General features: G+C 41.0%; 1 protein-coding gene across 1 annotated transcript; it reads left to right on the plus strand.

Annotated features, from left to right (window-relative positions):
* Positions 1–6,289: 6,289 nt before the first annotated feature.
* gnat2 (guanine nucleotide binding protein (G protein), alpha transducing activity polypeptide 2) lies at positions 6,290–13,023 on the plus strand (the record flags this gene model as incomplete). The annotated part of the gene is made up of 8 exons (XM_083975040.1): positions 6,290–6,398; positions 10,685–10,727; positions 11,233–11,374; positions 11,532–11,689; positions 11,809–11,937; positions 12,047–12,176; positions 12,271–12,424; positions 12,833–13,023. Exons 1-8 carry the CDS (start codon positions 6,293–6,295, stop codon positions 13,021–13,023), a joined length of 1,053 nt encoding a protein of 350 aa, XP_083831166.1. The 5' UTR covers positions 6,290–6,292.
* Between the last annotated feature and the right edge of the window lie 5,169 nt (positions 13,024–18,192).

Consider the following 18,192-nt stretch of genomic DNA (forward strand, 5'->3'; position numbering starts at 1 on the left):
ATTCATCATTCATGCAAACACTGGATGATCAGGAGCCACAGTGCTGCAGCTGATGAAGATAAATATATTTCTGATAAATATAAATCTACTATGATGGCTGTGATTTGTCACATCCCATCACCTACCCAGACATAACAATTACACACAACACAATCTGAAGCTCCCACACTTCAAATCAAACCAGGAGTGGGGTTGCTGTGCTTGAGGAAAAAAAGAAGCAATCATGGAGAATTTTCTTAGATTAGTGCGAAGAAGCAAAAACATCTAATCCTCCACTCAAGCAGCTGTAAACTAATGGCACTGGTGGAGGTGTGCACCATGTGTAGCTACTGCCCTCTTGTGGTATTTATGGGTAGTGAGTGAGAGTGACTGCAGCACAGGGACACGCTGCAGTGTGTAAATCTTTTAAAGAGTAATAAGCTGCTCAGTGACATCATCAACTGAAGTAAATAGACATGTTTACATGAAGAACATACACTTTAAAACTTTATAGACATAGCATGAGTCAATTATGATTAATATATTATTTTATTATTCATTTTTAAAAACAGGTTGTGGTAAAATATTTATGAGATTGTTCCTTATAAATGACAGATGGTATTTTTGTACAATTATACAAACACTATAGTGTAGAGTCAGTGGTCAGTGAAGTTACAATGGATTTTCCAAAACGTGTAGGCTACATACATAAAAATGTACTGTTATTTTATTTGTCAAAAATAAGTTACCAAGCATGGTTACTTCCCAGATTAAGGGAAATATAAATGACACTTAAATGATCAAATTAAAGAGCACAACGATAAAGCCACATTGAAACAAAAGTCTTAGGTTTACGATTAAAAGTATCAATATTTCCAGCTCTTCTCAGTTCCTCTGGCTGCTCCAGTGTTTTTGGAGCCTATAAAGGCTGAAAGCGGCATCACCAGACGTTTCTGATCTACCAAAAGAAGAACCAGAGGATCTGAGGAGCCGTACTGGTTCATAAGTTGGAAGCATTTCTGAAACGTAGACCAGTACAAGCCCACATTGTGCCTCATAAAGTACAATAAGACTTTTAACATCAATATGAAGACTTACAGGTGTTACGGTGATCTGTAAGCCTGCGTGGTTGGGCACATGCTGTACGTGTGCATGATGACACAGTAACACATGATTAACACACACCACTTGTGTGATTGTGACGCAAGTGGTCAGAACCAGAGTGACGAGGAGTTTTATAGAAAAGTGAGTCAGTGTAGCTCGAAAGAACTGAAGTCAACAACAACAACAAAAAAATATATACTGTATATATATTGTTAACAAAAGTGATATATCGATGATAAATAATTTTACAATTTGTGTTCCAAACACATTCATGATTTTCTTTATGAATATTGTTAGTGTGAAAATTGTTCAAACCTATTGTGGACTCATCAAAGGTTTAACTTTCACTCACACTAAATCGGGTGAATAACAAATGAGCGGCACCATCTTGGTGAGATACAGTATGTGAACCTCCATTATATCAGTGGAGAACAGTGAGGATGAACGATACCTAACAAACAGTCAATCACAATCCAATATTGAAACTGATGCATGTTTGTTAAAGTAAAAAACCACAATCAGGGAGAGTGAGTGAGGCCAAAGCTGAGTATCCAGAGAGTGGGGCAGCTCTTTGACGCTGATGACCAGTGACAGCCTCTCGTCCCTGAGGAGATCTTTGGGGCAGATGGAGCCGGAGGTGCAGGTGAACTGAGCAGGTGCTCAAAGTTTCACTATGGCTGCAGACAGCTAAGGACACGTTAACCACTGCTGTGTCAGACAAGTAAACATCTGAATGGAAACTTGAGGCCCACGCACTGTTTCAAATGAATTCACCTTAAGTTCACTCTTCTGACTTCTTTTCACTCATTGCCTCTGAAGCTAATCTGTCTGTGGTTAATCCCTCTTCAACTGCAGGCAAATGTGTGCTGACCTTGGACAAAAAGCGTCGTCCTCACCAGGTGCATCTATACATGCAACCACCGACACAAGTATTGAATTTAGATCATCTTGAAATGCTACACACTAAGGATGTGTGTGTGTGTGTGTGTGTGTGTGTGTGTGTGTGTGTGTGTGTGTGTGTGTGTGTGTGTGTGTGTGTGTGTGTGTGTGTGTGTGTGTGTGTGTGTGTGTGTGTGTGTGTGTGTGTGTGTGTGTGTCTGAGTGTGTACCTGGTTTCTATTTCTGGTTTCTCACATATTAATCTGTCTGTGTATTTCAAAATTAAAAGTACATCAGACAAAAAAACCTAAAAAAAAAGGAAAAGAAAAAAAAAGAAGCATCAAAACCACCACTTTCTCTATATTTGTCTTCCTTTAATGAGCAATTCAGCAGAAATTCACTCCAAATTGAATCTACAAAGACAAATGATATAATAGAAAGTGTCTTACACTTGTTTTTAAGTGTACACTTTGAGTCAGATTGGCTATTGACGGATTGTTTTATGTCCAATGGTTATCGATTGTTTTCGTTTTTTTGGAGATGAGCAACGTTGAAGAAAATGTTGTCACGACAGACAAAAAACGTTTCTGAATCTGAATAAGTATGCAGGCAAAACTTAAATTAAAAATCCAACATTAAACCTTTTTCTTTTTTTCTACATATAAATGTATACACTATATACGTTATATTATGTATATATATAAAGTGCATGTTAAGTATATAAAGTGCACATACATGTGCAAATCAGTAAATAAATAAATGCATGAAAAATATTCTGACAACCTTATGGACAATGATATATGTTACTTTTTAAGCAACGTTCTTAGTAAATGTAAGCTGTATGATGGCGTTAGAAGAGGATTACCAGCGAGTATCACAACATCTTGTGTGTAAACGTTGCAGTATGGTGTCACTAAGGCTTTCCCATGCGTCAGCAGGCTGAGTTCACCTATTTATTTTGTGACATATAGAAAAGCTTGTGGCCTAAACCATATTACCTAATAAGCAGGTGGGAACCTGCTCTAAGTGAATCTACTGGGGATTTAGAGAGCTCTGTATCTGTCTGGATTTGTATCAAACACTAATTATTTTCATGTTGGTTTGTTCTTGTCATGGTTTGTTTTCACGTCTGTTTCAATAATGTGCCACGAGAGGGAAATTTAAGCCAGAGGATCAGCTCCATCTTGTTTTTCTCACTAATAAAACAGCTGCTGTGAGTGGTGAAAAACAGCTGGCCCTTTCCACAAATTCATGTGGTAGTAAAGTAAAGCTGCATTTTGTTTTGTTTGCTCTTTCGTCCTACATGTTTAGTTCTTTGCTCTCCACAAACCCATCACCCAAAAAGACGACGTGTTAAGCCCCTGCCTCTTGGGTTGATCTGAGGCTCTGACGTTAATCTCGTCAACAGATCAGAGACTGAGGGGCTGAGCACAAAGCGGGGCTACGCCATCCACCCCCTAATGGGATTGGCTGCCATCACTAGATGCGCTACTGCGATTAGCCTGCTTGGAAGCATCTGGGATTTAGACCTGAAACTCTCTGCCCCAGGCCAATAGCACTACAGTGAAATGAGTGTTATGCTCAGTAAATTAAAGCAAAGCTGAACGAGTCTGACTTGGTGCTGTGAGACAGTGGTAAAGGAAACATACTGCTACATTCACTGTTTGTTTTTTTTTGTTGCTTTTTTTGATGCATTGATTGTAGAGTAGAGGGCAAGTTTCTGACCAGACTCGTCAGCTCTTACACTTTTTGGGCTGTTGCATTTTTCAGATTTAATCATGTCAGTGTGAAACGTCCTGAAACAGTCCACCACATCATTCACGAGTCACACCTCTTCTTCTTCCCAGATCCCAGATCCCAGTCAATCCTTTAGCTGCCCGCTGAGCCTATTTGACCTTGACGTCACTAAACTGGATTCTGTCTGGCCGGCTGAGGGGAAGACCCAAGTTCTGTTAAACCTGTTCAGCCTACATCACACTCCCAGAGAACATTTTCAACATATGACTCCATCATACCAGGTTTACAGAGAAAATATCCAATTACTCACATCTAATCTAGGTGGAGCAGCCCTGTTCTGTCTTTATACCGATCTGGTTTGATGAAAAAGATTCAGGGGTGCAAATGGGTGGTGCTTTGAAAATTGAAGACAATGTCCCACAATTTAAACATGACAAACGAACACACCTGCCTCATTTGCCCATTTCCACAACAATCACCATGACACATCAACAACACAAACACGATCAATCAAACTAATGATGATTGGCAGGTACTTCAAGATGCTTGTAGCTGTCACACACACACTTCATGTTCACTGTCCACATAAGGTAGTAAACTCCCATTTCCACATCTATGTGTGTACTGCTGAATCTAGTCTCAATAGCAATAATGCTGGTATGAAACAATTAGCTTTACTTGTCTAACTTGTCTACCAATGTCTAACTAAGAATGTGAAGACATCTTGCCCACAGACACTTTAAGTGTTCACATTTATTTCTGTATCAAGTGCAAATTTAGATGTTTGTTTCAAGGTGAAACCTTATTTGTAGGTAAGTATAGAACAGATTAAGTATACATAGAAGTAAAGAATACAGTGGAAAAAGATAAGTATTTGATGCCCTGCTGATTTTTTGAGTTTGCTCCCCCACAAAGAAATGGACGGTCTATAGTTTTTATGGTAAGTTTATTTTTTTAAAGTATATTTTTTGGGCTTTTTTTTGCCTTTAATGAAAAGCACAGTCGAGAGAGAGACAGGAAATGGGGAGGCAGAGAGAGGGGGAATGACATGCAGGGATGCGGGATTCGAACTGGGGCCGCCTGCAGTGAGGACTGTAGCCTACCAACTGAACTAAACACAAGTTTATTTTAACAGAGAGAGACAGAATATCAACAAAAAAAAATCCAGAAATGATATCATATAAAGGTTATAAATTAATTTGCATCTGATCAAGTGAAATGAGAGCAAAAATCAGCAGGGGATCAAATATTTATTTTCCGCACCAGAGTCCCACCTCTTTAATCTGTCAGATCTCAACTCAAATCAGCAAATGCAACCGAACACACTTCAAGACTATATTTCAACCGCAGTCTGGCTTCATTCAGGTTAACTAACACAATATGCAACTTTTAGGCATTTTGTGTTTTAGTAAAATAATGTGTGAAATAGTAGTCAGTCTGGACATATCTTCTGACCAGTCATTTCCTCACACATCTGTTATAACATTATATGGTCTGTTACTACGTCACGTGAAAACCATCTGAAAGTGATGCTCTTTTTTTGGAGATTACAGTACCAAAACTGAAGCCTTCTGACGCAGTTCGTTGCCTAATATATAGAGCAGTAAGCCGTATTGTGACTGAATTAGCACCATCAAATGCAGTCAAATCTCAGTTTAAGTCCTCCAACATGCAGGGCGGCAACGTAACAGCACAGCACTGGACACAAAGCCCATTGACTGCCAACTATCACCCAACTGCTCCAATCCAGCATCAACATGGAAAACAAGAATATTTTTTAAAGGTATTCATTCCCCCCTCAAGATTATGTAACTAGAGAAACATGTTATTGCTGAGAGAGACCCCCAACTGAAGACTGCAGTACAGTGACAGTTGCTTTATTTAGCAGGCACCACACCACCTGGGATTTAAACGTCTTAACTATAAGAAGTTTATGAGACCTTAATTCCTCCCTCCATGCTTTGTCCATGTGACTGACACTGAAGTCAAGAGTCCAGTTGGCTGGGTGGATGGGATGACGCCTACACAGTTAGCCCAAACCACAGATAAATGTAAATAGACAAAGTTTTGACCCTACACTTTGTATCGTATACACACACAAGCACAAGGGACTGAATCCTATGTACACACATTCATATATACATGTCTTTATAAAACACACACACAACCCAAATCAGGTTTTCTTGGATTCATTCCAGATGGAAAAACCATTGAATGACTCTCACTGTGCATATGTGTGTTTATTTTCTCCTTTTCTTTACATAACCCACTATTGCCCTTGTTCGACTAATTGGATTGGCTAGCCAATCAGGAAGAAGCACCTCCTAGGTCAGGGATTTAAGGAGAGGGAATTAAAGCGTCGCTCTCTAACAGAGCTGCTGAATTGATTTGATCCTTGAGAGGGGTCCCATCTGATCATCTAATCGAAAGAAGCCAACGAAGCCAGGAAGGCTCAAGCACCTCCCTCCCAATCCCCTTCCGCTCTGAAATCGCCTTTCAGCACGATTAGTGCTCCACCAAGATTCTCTGCAGCTGCTCACAGTCAACTGTCAAAATTTCCTTCATAGAGGATCTCGAGTTAGCGGAGGCAGAAATGGGTGCAGGAGCAAGCGCCGAAGACAAAAAGTCTAAGGAGTTGGAAAAACAACTCCAAGTAGATGCTGATAAGGAAGCTAAAACTGTCAAGCTATTATTGCTCGGTAAGTGGACTTTTGTTTTATCAGTTTTGATGCAAATGGCTCCGGGTTACAGGTTTTGCACTTTCCAGCACTTCAGTAGTTTACAAACTCTGTTTAACTTTTAAACTTCCATCTCTGACAGAACAAAACCTCATGTGGAGGTTCAGGTCTGCGAAGTAGAACAGAAGTTGTCGTCTGCCAACAGTCAACAGGTGTAACTGATGGGGTGCACAGTTACAAAGACAAGACTCAGATCTTGGGGAAATGTTTGAGTCACCTTTTACTGGTTTACTGAAATGTAAAATGTGGTTTACAGGATGAGACTTAATTTATGTTACAGATCATTACCAAATTGGAATAATTAGGAACCACCAAGACATCCATCAAGTAATGGATGGGTATCCATCGTGGTCTCAGTTTAGTGGAGCTTATTTCCTATTGTTTCTTAAGTCTTGGGTATGAGTCATCTGAGGTAGTGCTCAGCTGCTCTGGCAACATCTGTTCACTCCTTAGTTAGATTTAAGATATGGCATGATCAGCGGATTTACAGGCTGCACAGATGATTTGTTTCTGGGTAAAATGATGCATTAGTTTATTAGAAAGATGGGAGGACTGTTTATGCTTGTGCAAAACTCAAAGGGCATTAGTGACAGAAAAGAGGACAGACAGAGAGGCGAGTGAGATAAGTTGAGTTGAGATAAGCAGGCCGAGACGCTACACTGAAATTTGAGTTGAAATACTGAAAAGAAATATTTTGTTTGACTATGTTACAACATAGAGCAGGCATGGGCAACCTATTCCTATTATTGCTATTATTGCTGCAGGTTTTCTTTCCAACCAAGCAGCAGCACACTGGACTGGACTCATTTAATCAACTGATCTCAGTCTTCAGACAGTTGATTGGTCAAACTGTGTGCTCTTGGTTGGTCTGAACAAAAACCTGCAGCCACACGACCAATTGAGGAATGGTTTGCCCATGTCTGACAGAGCAATAAAATTACTGAAAGGGATATTTCAACACTTAATTTTGCCTATTACCATAATCACTATAGTCATAGCAGGTTCATTACCTTTAATTGTCGGTGCATGTTGTTTTGAGATCAGCAGGGGAGAGACGGAGGCTTATGGTATTTACGTTTCCTTCATCAAACTAAATACGCAATCCAACAACTCCAAAACGCTCTCATGGACAAGTTGTGACCTGCACATTCACCACGCTATGAAATAATAATGGAATGTTACGAGACAGAGTTGTTTTCGAGGCAAATGCGTAACTGAAGCTACATTTCAGACACGGCTGAGTGTCTGAGTGGAGTGATTTCAAAAGCCAGTAGTTCTGAGTATTTGCTTCATGTCATGATGTTGTAATGTTACATAATTATACATTATTATTTCATAGCGTGGCGAATGTGCAGGTCACAACTTGTCCATTTGATGAGGGAAACGTGGAAATACAGTGCAGCTCGCGTCTTTTCCCCGTCAATCTAAAAACAGCTGAAGGTAATGAACCTACTCCTAAAACTATAGGGATTATGGCAATAGGTGAATTTGCCAAAATGTTGAAATATCCCTTTAAGCATATGGTGCACTTTGCAGAAAAGCGTGCCATGATCTAAACTTCAGGAAAAGATTTTCATGTGATCTACTTCTGCATTCATTTTGAGGATGTGTTGTTACCAACATGATGATTTATTCTAAACTTCAAGTTGTTCAAAGGCTGCAAATATGAGGGTTGTGGAAACATCTTCAATATCTGCCAAAACCACTTGATTTGAAAAACAGTGACAAGACCTACTTATGTTTCCTCTCGGCTACAACTTAAAATTAAGAGTGACTTTTCAATTCTAATGGAAGGACACTGGTGCTTAAAAGATCATAACCTTTGGTCTAAATGAATCACAGCACAGCAGTGATATGTCAATCCGATTAGCTAACTGGTTTAGTGCAGATCCACTTGCTGAGGTCTCGGTTGATCCCTCAACTTGCACATTAAGTATGAAATGTGTTTTATTACCACAGCACAACTCAGGGTCAGGAAACCAGTGAATATTGTGATGAGACTCTTGAGCCTTTGTTCAGAGAAATAGGATAAAAAATGAAAATTATTTCAGGATTGTGACATTGTGACAAATGATTGTCAAATGAGTCAGGAAAAAAAGAGAAAATTTTTTTCAAAACAGCAAAGTATGGACATCTGTGCTGCTACACTAGTGATAGATGCTGTAAATCAATCATAAATCACTTAACTATGCAACTTAAACATTATATATTACTGTAAGACGCACTTACTGAATTTGGAAAGTCCTATGTTACAGTATCTGAAACACTATTCACAGACTGAATGTGTACTTCCTTTAGATTCAAAGTGTTGTTTCTGCAGCACTGTCCTGTGCCAGAGAAATTATAGAAAAATACTTTATAAGTAAATAAATGGGAAAAACAGCAGGTGTGTATTGCAAAGCAACAGGTTTGAAACAGATTTGAGTGCTAAGCTCTTTGAATGCAGGTGTGACAACACTCAACATCTCTTAGTAAACCTCCCCTTGCTTGAAAACAGCCCCATTAGGAAAATATAGCACAGAGGCCTAAAGGTGGTAAGTTACAAGACTGCTACTGTGCAGATCTTCATGTCTCTGCGAAATAAATTAAACTTGATTTCAGGTGGAAAAAATGCAGTGCTCGGCTGTTCTCACTGCATTAAGATTCGAATCATCTCAGATTCAAATAGCATTTTGCAGTGTTTGCATATCATAAATGGAAATTTAGTTATGTCTGCAAAACCTGCACCACTTCAGTCCAGTAAATTCTGCAGTTTCCTAGGTAGGTACTTTTCCTTGCTCTTGACAACTCCCAACTAAAACTCCCTGTAAGTTCTGCTGTATCTACAGTATGCTCTGCAGCATAAACATGGACATAGAGCCCCCTGTTAAAACCCAGATTTAATGCCACTGCAAAGCCTAAAGACACACTCACTAATGAGCACTGGGTAAAGAGTGACTCTCAGAGGGGATAAAGGAACTCTTCATTTCATCCTCGCAGCTGATGCAAACCAATATTAATACCGTCACGATACCACCTTTACTACCTCATTACAATTTGGAAAAACAAACTTGTTAATGACTTACTAATGATTGCTGAGAGGGTTTGATGGGGCCACATGAGTGACGGCTTGAAGTCTTTAAATGCTCAGCAGTAAGTCTAAAGATGGGGCTTAATGTGGCTCCAGTGAGCAGGGCAGCCAGCTTTGGTTGCTCTGTGACGTGATAAATTCCTTCTGGCCTCAGTTAGCTTACAGCGCTGCACAGAGCCTGATCTCCCTGCAAGCTTTTCTTCAGCCAGAACATCCTATTGTGTCACTTTAACTGTACATATAAGAATGATCCACTTTATATTGTATATGTACAATGGTAATCGCATCCAGAGGAGCGGTTCCCTTTAAAAATTAAACATCAAACATGGATTTCTGATTTGCCAAAGGTCGGACATGTCTACTTAAAACACTGATATTCAGTGACATCTCTGCATAACTAATTGTAAATCACCAGTTTTAGGAGGACAAATTCAACAACTCAATAACTGTAACAGTGTTTTGTTGTTCCTCTAAGCAAAGCCAGTTTCATGTCCTCTAATGAAGCTTCACAGCAAACTGGGAACCATAACGCTTCAGAGAACTTCATGATCACCATAATTTCACCACCAGCTGAAACTGTGGCTTATTAACAGAGATGTGCATTATACGAATCTGTTGTCTCCACTACCACGGGCAACAATGTCATGTCTAACATGGATTCAAATTCAACTTCTAGTTCATAATATCATAATATATATTATAATTCTTCATAATGCTTCACTCTCTCACTAAAATTCGGTTTTCTGTGTCTCTTTGTCACATGTGATGTTTATGAATCAGGCTGACGTAAAGATTTACTGTTGATAGGTTGATAATCTTATAATGACACATCCATTTGCGTGGATACTCATGTCATGATGTTAACAATGATGTTGTAATTCTCTGTCCCTTTGAGTTGCACAGTCCAAATGTGGTATTAGTCACTTGTGGTGAAGGCAAACATCTGAAAAAGGGTCAGAGAAAAATCATCAAACTATCTAAATGGACAGCAAAGCATTGTGGGTCGATGAAAGACTTTTCTATTTTGGCCGGACTGCTCACTTAAATTGCTTGGTATCATCAACATCCTTCTTTTTGTTTGTTTTTGGCACAAACACAGTTCTTTTCTGCACAATGTCCTGATAGAGAGAAACTCAGCAGTTTTGGTGTTGGTGCTAATCTTTGTCTTCTCTTCCAGGCGCTGGTGAGTCAGGGAAAAGCACCATCGTAAAACAAATGAAGTAAGTATTAAAAAAAAAAAAGGGTAACATACGTACTTTGTGTCTCCCACACCATGTCACCGCTCAGGAATTACAGTACAGCTGAAGGGTAATTTAATCTCATTGGTCAGGCATGAAGCCAGCAGGCCAAAGCATTCTCATCTCTGTCTGTCTCACTTGCAGTGAGGCTTTTTACAAAAGGTCAACAGGGCAAACATCCGCTTACCCTGATTTGTCAGCACTTGTTTTGTACAGTCAGTTTCACTCTGGCAAAGGGAGCCGAGTGAGGTTTAGAAACACACCACATGGTGGCACTGTGAGCACCTGAGCCAGTGGTTATCCAGATCATTTCTCTGCTGTATGAACATGCCGTTTTACATGCAATCCAAACAGAGAGTATTCAGTGCAATATCCTAGTGCTTACAAATAGAAAATGTCCACTGGCTTTGGCTAGGAGAGGATTAACACAACAAAGTTTGAAAGCGAACTGTAACTCTTTTCCCCCTTTGCTTTTACTTGTGCACAGGATTCTGCATCAAGGTGGTTACACAAAGGAGGAACAGATGGAGTTCAGAGCGATCATCTACGGCAACATCCTGCAGTCTGCTCTGGCTATCATCAGAGGCATGGAGATGCTGGGCGTCGGCTTCGGCGCACCTACTGCCCAGGTCTGATCTTGCACTCAAAAGATGACAATCAAACATGACTTGTCCGATTTTTAATATTCAATACATAAAATCATACTGTAAACATGATCATACTATATTCCAGTGCAGTGCTGCTACTGATGAACTGAACTTTTGCTCTGTTTGCATGAAACCACAGGAAGATGCACAGAAGCTGCAGAACTTGTCAGACTCCATTGAGGAAGGCACAATGCCTGCTGAGCTGTCTGACGTCATCAAGAAGCTGTGGAAAGACACTGGTGTGCAGGCCGGCTTTGACAGAGCTGCTGAGTTCCAGCTGAACGACTCTGCTGGCTAGTAAGTCCATGTCCACTGCTGGAAGGATGCAACAGCAGCTACTGTAGCTCAGTCTTTGTAGAAAAGAGGGTGTCGCATCTGAGACCTGATCTGTGTATTGTTTGTTCTGCCATCCACAGCTACCTCAATGAAATGGACAGAATCTGTAAGCCAGACTACCTCCCCACTGAGCAGGACGTGCTGCGATCTCGAGTCAAAACAACTGGTATCATTGAGGAACAGTTCGCCTGCAAAGAGCTGCACTTCAGGTAAGTCGCCGGTGGATCCTGAACATCTGACACTGGTAAAAACTGCCTATAGCTCTAGTCGGCAGACGCTTGCCTGGCTGACTCTCTTCTGACTTTCTGTGGTGAACAGGATGTTTGACGTGGGTGGCCAGAGGTCAGAGAGAAAGAAGTGGATCCATTGTTTCGAGGGTGTGACCTGTATCATCTTCTGCGGAGCTCTCAGTGCATACGACATGGTGCTCGTAGAGGATGATGAAGTGGTGAGTGGGAACCCGACTATTTGACCATGAACTACGACTTATGAAAGACTTGCCGACGAGATGCTAACCCTCTGTTCCTTTCTGTCCATCACAGAACCGCATGCACGAGTCCCTCCATCTATTCAACAGTATCTGCAACCACAGATTCTTTGCACTGACCTCCATCGTGCTTTTCCTCAACAAGAAGGATCTTTTTGAAGATAAGATCAAGAAAGTCCATCTGAGTATCTGCTTCCCAGACTATGATGGTGAGACCAACTGACTCTGCTTTAATAGCTCAGTATTAAAACCTGCTGTACTCTGTAGGAGTCTCAAGATGCCGGGAATAAAACCACACCAGTTGGTCAGAAGTCAGACTCTGATTAACTTGGGTTGATTATTGTTTTATGCGTTCAAAACAAACCAACTGGTAAATACCATTATGGTGATGACAGGGAAACCAAAGCTGAAAAATTTCAACAAAATCGCTCAAGCAAGAAATACTGAGACTCAGCAGCTGACAGAGAAAGCATTGGCCTTGTTCCCTAAATTAAATCATCTGATGCACGACATTTTATCAATCTTACGTCACGTCAGCCAACTGTCCAAAGTGATGCACAATCAGAAGAGCTAACACTGCATCCCATCCTCACTCTCACTCACTCAATCTCTTTTAGGCCCCAACACATACGAGGACGCCAGCAACTACATCAAGTTGCAGTTCATGGAATTGAACATGAAGAAGGGTGTGAAGGAAATCTACTGCCACCTGACCTGTGCCACAGACACAAAGAACGTCGAGATTGTGTTCAACGCTGTGACAGACATCATCATCAAAGAAAACCTTAAAGATTGCGGTCTTTTCTAAGCAGCTCTGGAGTAAAAAGAGGTGAGCGGTGACCACAATGCATCTCTCCTGGAGACTTTGTTGATACAGGGTAACATGGTCCAGATGAGGCAGACCCCATGGCAATTCAATTTAACACTCACACAGCGAATCATATCTGGCCACTCTGTGTTGCCAAGCAACAACTTCTAGCCATAACATGAGCGCAACAAACTGAAAGACACTTTAGACCTTTTGGGACTATTGAGGATGAGGGAGATAATGAGAAGCACAAAAAAAGTCTCCCTGTAGTGATCTAAGATTGAAGCCAGTTAATCCCAAAGCAGCAAAATAAGTTAACTTTTCATTTTAGACGTGTAATGAACTTTGCAACCTGCAGATCATTTCACCCTGCAGTTGTGACTGTAGATAGGCCTAAAAACATTTCCACGATCCATGAAGACAGTATTGTATATTCATTTACGTATGATTGGTTGTTTTGGTTGTCTGAGACTGATTTCTTATTTCTGTCTGTGCTGCAGAACTTCCTTTCCTACCTTAACCCCTCATATATTGGCATTAACTTGGAAGTTTACTGACGGAGCACAGAAGATCCTCACTCACAGGAGCATCACTTCCACGCCAAGTCCAGTCCTGGTCCTTGACTGCTCCTTGCACCTCTCCATCTCCAACAGTACATCCCTGCAACACAGTGCACGTCCAGCTGGGTTGAAACAACTATCAAATCACTAAACATCATTGTTGTGGACATACAGCTTTCTACAAGATCCTTGGGTTTTTTTTTCTCTAAAGTACAGTATTTATCCACCACCACAAGCTGCTGGTTTGAAGGTATGAAGATGAAGTAGTTCGATCCTCATTGCTTCCTTTTGACTACTGTGTTGTGGTATGTGTATTTATTAAAACCAAGCTCTGTGAAACTAAGAAAATAATTTTAAAATGGGGGAAAATTATGATATTTTAAATAGCAACATTGCAACCTTGTTTTTGTTTTTGAGTACACTAGTCTCTGTGGTCTTGATATCTAAACTGTAAAAAGTTGCTGAGCAAATATCTCAGATATTCCCAGTGCTTGCGGTGTATCCAGATTACAAACCAAATTGTACATGTATCTAATCTAAATAGTGTTAATGTATTCATTTCACTTAACATTTTAATGTGATGGATAATTTTCAGAAGGTCAAACACGGTAGAGGAACTTTGTACATATGAGTAGATAATGCATTATATTTTGAAAGATAAATCTATATGAACGTATATGTGTGTGAGAGAGAGGGGGAAACACTAGAAAGACGATGCTTTATTATGAAAAAGGAATGAAAATCTACTGAGTTTGTCCTTTCTTATGAAAAGTAGAAGCATGAAATAAAGATGCATTAACTTCATCTGTGTCTCAATTTATTTTCTGCAACATCTGTCATCTGTCATTGAGCTAATAATGCGTATTGAATTAGAGAAAACAGTGCTGTCCACAGTGACAGATTACCCCTGGCTAGGGACAATACTGCTGTTATTTCCCTGTTCCCTAGTCGGAGGGGAAAATGGAAGTTCATCAACAATAAACCCATTGAGGATTAAAAAGAAATTACAGCAGAGATGAATCTGTCGAGGTTTACTGTAAGATTGAACAGGGACGGATTGGTAGGATTTGGGATCATGCAGGTCCACACGGACAGGTTTGATTTTATTTATTTATTTTTTATTTAACCTTTATTTAACCAGGCAAGCAAATTAAGAACAAAATTCTTATGATTGATAATAGGAGGCCAGGATAAAAAATAAAAAAAACTTATGTTGAGTGAGCTTTTAGTCTCAGATTTAAAACTGGACGTGTTTGCGAGTTTATTACTAAAGGGCAAGGTAGAGAACTTTTTCGCTTTGTTAGGCTACAGCTGGCTCATATTAAGGCAGTGCTCACTGCTCAGTTAGCAGCGAAAAGACGCATGATTACCGTCATTACTGGAGGCAGCCTAGTGGACGGTCCATCACTGCCTGGTGCTTCAGGTCGGAAACAACCCGTCTACTTCAGCAAACAGACATTAGGCCTAATGGGCAGGAAGAAATACGGACTGCCGTTTGGCCCAAAAATGTCTAAATTGACATTCGCCTTAAAAATGTGTAGCCTACATCTTAAGACGACAGAAAAATAACGAATTTACACGTCAAATGAAATAAAGTTGTCGTTTGTATGCTGTGTGTTTGCTGCGGTCATGTAGGCTCCAGATGGGCACATCCATGGTCTACGCACCTGACAGGTGTGTGTGTCATTAACACACCTGATATTCCCTGGCATACGTTTAACCCATGATGGTCTAGACCCCCCCTCCAGAGAAGTCTGCCTGCCGACGCTAGCTTGTAGCAACTTCAGCAAAGACAGCACAATAACAAACACCGCAGTCTATTTCTATTTCTATTTCTAATGCTAAGAACAGCACCAAACTTCATCAGTAGTACAAATAGTGTCCCAGCACGTAATACGAGGCATCAAACATCTGTTAGCTTTGCCTGATTTCTATTGAAAAGAGACAAAAACACAACTCACCCACTCTCCTCAGTTAGCCTATGTTATGCAGCAATTTTCACGTCCGACTCCTCCTGGCAGCACACACATTCAGTTTCAGCGGTCATGGGCAGGCAGTGACCACAGCCACATCACCAAATCCCCCAGCACCGAGACTCTTGTGGCTCCACCAGATGCTCTCCCCCTCTTTCACAAACATTCAGTTTCAGCGGCCATAGGCAGTGACCACAGCCAGACCACTTGTCCCCCCAGCACCGAGACTCCACCGGCAGATCTCCTTCTTTCACTTTTCTCCTCCACTTCCTTCAGCTCGTCTTCAGTAATCTCAGTCTCAATAGGGCGCCCATCGAAATAAACCAGTTGTCGTTGTTCTCAAACTCCATAGATTCAGTCATGTTTTCGCTTCTCTGTGATGTCTGCTTCTCTTCCGACAACAAACGTCGTCCTGATCTCGCGCGGTTGTGACGTCACGTCTAATCTCGCGTTTGTTTACGTGATTTTTTTCCATGTTTTTTTCCCGCAAATATCTGAAGTTAAAAATGCTCAATTACAGTTCATTTCCCCTGTGAACACCTTACTGTAAAAAACTCGATAATGATTCTTATAACTGGTAGGCAAGACACATTTCATCCTTGAGCTGCGGGACTCTACTTCCGCTTCCGCACTAGGCTGTAACGGCTGTAACCATGGCAGTAACCATGGTGAGGCTGAATTTATGGAGTTTGAGAAACGGACGACTGGTTTCATTTCGATGGGCGCCCCTTTTAGTTTGAGACCGAGTTTACCGAAGACGAGCTGGAGGAAATGGAGGAGAAAAGTGAAAGAGGGGGAGAGCAGCTGGTGGAGCCACAAGAGTCTCGGTGCTGGGGGGATTTGGTGATGTGGCTGCCCATGACCATGCTGCTGCCAGGAGGAGTCGGACATGTTTTGCCTGGACGTTATGCTGGATGCGGGAAGTTGCTACATAACCAGGGCCGGCCCAAGGCATAAGCGAACTAAGCACCTGCTTGGGGCCCCGTGACTATTGTGGGCCCCCAAAAGGCAAGTAACTTTTTAAAATTGTAGTGCGTAACTTTTGTCGATCCTTCGAGAAACACTGCGTAATTACAAAAAACTTTGATTATTGTTGCATTTCAAATTGTTGTTGCACTTTTCTGTAAAAAAATTTTAAAAAGCAGATGATGTGTTTACAGTAAATGCATTCATGTCTGTTGGTTTATTTTGTTACTTTTAGTCGACCAAGGTGACATTCAGTATCCAAGTACTAGGGTAAGTGTACCTATTCATGGGTTGCAGTGACGTCACGTCGAAGGGACCGCCGCCATATTTGTGTCCGATTTGACAGGTCTCCTCATATGACAGCATGCAAACCGCAGGATGGAAATGACAGTTTCTTGACAACATGACAGGGTTTCATACATCCTGTCTGGGTTTATATCTCTATAACAACAGACTAACTCTATATTATCCCACTTATTACACAGTTTATTAATTAATTAATTAATTTGAGACGTAATGTTGATCAAAGTCCTTAGTCCGGTCACTTCTCCGCTGTTTGCTCCTCCCCCTCCTCCCGGTCGACTCGTGTGTAGTTGTTTTCAACGAGCTTTTGATAATCAATCAGTAGATTGATGAATTATCATGTAAATGTTACAATATGCGCATTTATGTCGTCCTGTCTGTCATAAGAGACGACGATACGGGACACGTTTGTGTCACGGACTCGCGGTGGCACAGACACAGCTGGTCACAGCTGTGACACTGCACTGGCCCGTCCACTCTGTCCGCTCTGATCGCAGGTTTGATTCCAGCAGCGGTGTGGGAGGCAGAGAGCCTCCACTCTCCCTCTAACAAGCTACAAGTCATTTTTCTAACATCACAATTAGTCTGAAGCTGGTAAAAATGAAACACAAGGTAAAAATCCTTGATAGTTCTTCTGCCCTGCTCCGCTGATCAGAGCGGCGTCCCTAGCAACGACCCGTTTTACTTAGCAACGGTCTGTTATACAGAAATAAAAGACCCTAAATGCAGAATCAGTGAGTAATTAATAAGAAAGTAATCAAAATGCAGAATTCAATATATCCATGTTAGGTTAGAAGTTAGGTTAAAAAAAAGTGAATCCCCTCTTTTTGTGAGACTTGTCACAGCCCACGCTGCCACTGACAGACTGCCTGCAGTCAACTATTTATTCCGCCTATAACTTTACGTCTTTTGGGATGGAATAAAACTGCAGTCCGGGATTTTTTTTGGCGACTGCTATCACAGTCAACAGCACAATATAATCCTGGCATCTTTCATATAACGTCAATTTTCGGTCTCTTGCTGATTTCCTCCTACTCCACTTGTTCTGGTAACGTGACATGCTGTGATCTGAGCCCAGATCGCCCTGATTCGGACACAAATATGGTGGCGCAGAAACACAGTGACGTCATGTGAATCTAATGAATTAAGCCCACGTACCATATAAGCCCACTTGTGACTTCTGAGTCAAATAAAAAAAAAACTACATCACCATTTTTGCTGGTTCATGGTTCTTCCAATGAAGCAGCTTGTTACATAAATTATGCTTTTTATTCTAAGCAAATCAGATTTGTCAATCTTGAGTTATCGAAGCATATGTGTGACATGTGCCTGCTGCTCCTGAAGAAGTTGCAAAAAAACTTCAGTGA

This window comes from Trachurus trachurus (assembly GCF_905171665.1).
Source record: "Trachurus trachurus genome assembly, chromosome: 7".
Classification (NCBI taxonomy): Eukaryota; Metazoa; Chordata; class Actinopteri; order Carangiformes; family Carangidae; genus Trachurus; species Trachurus trachurus.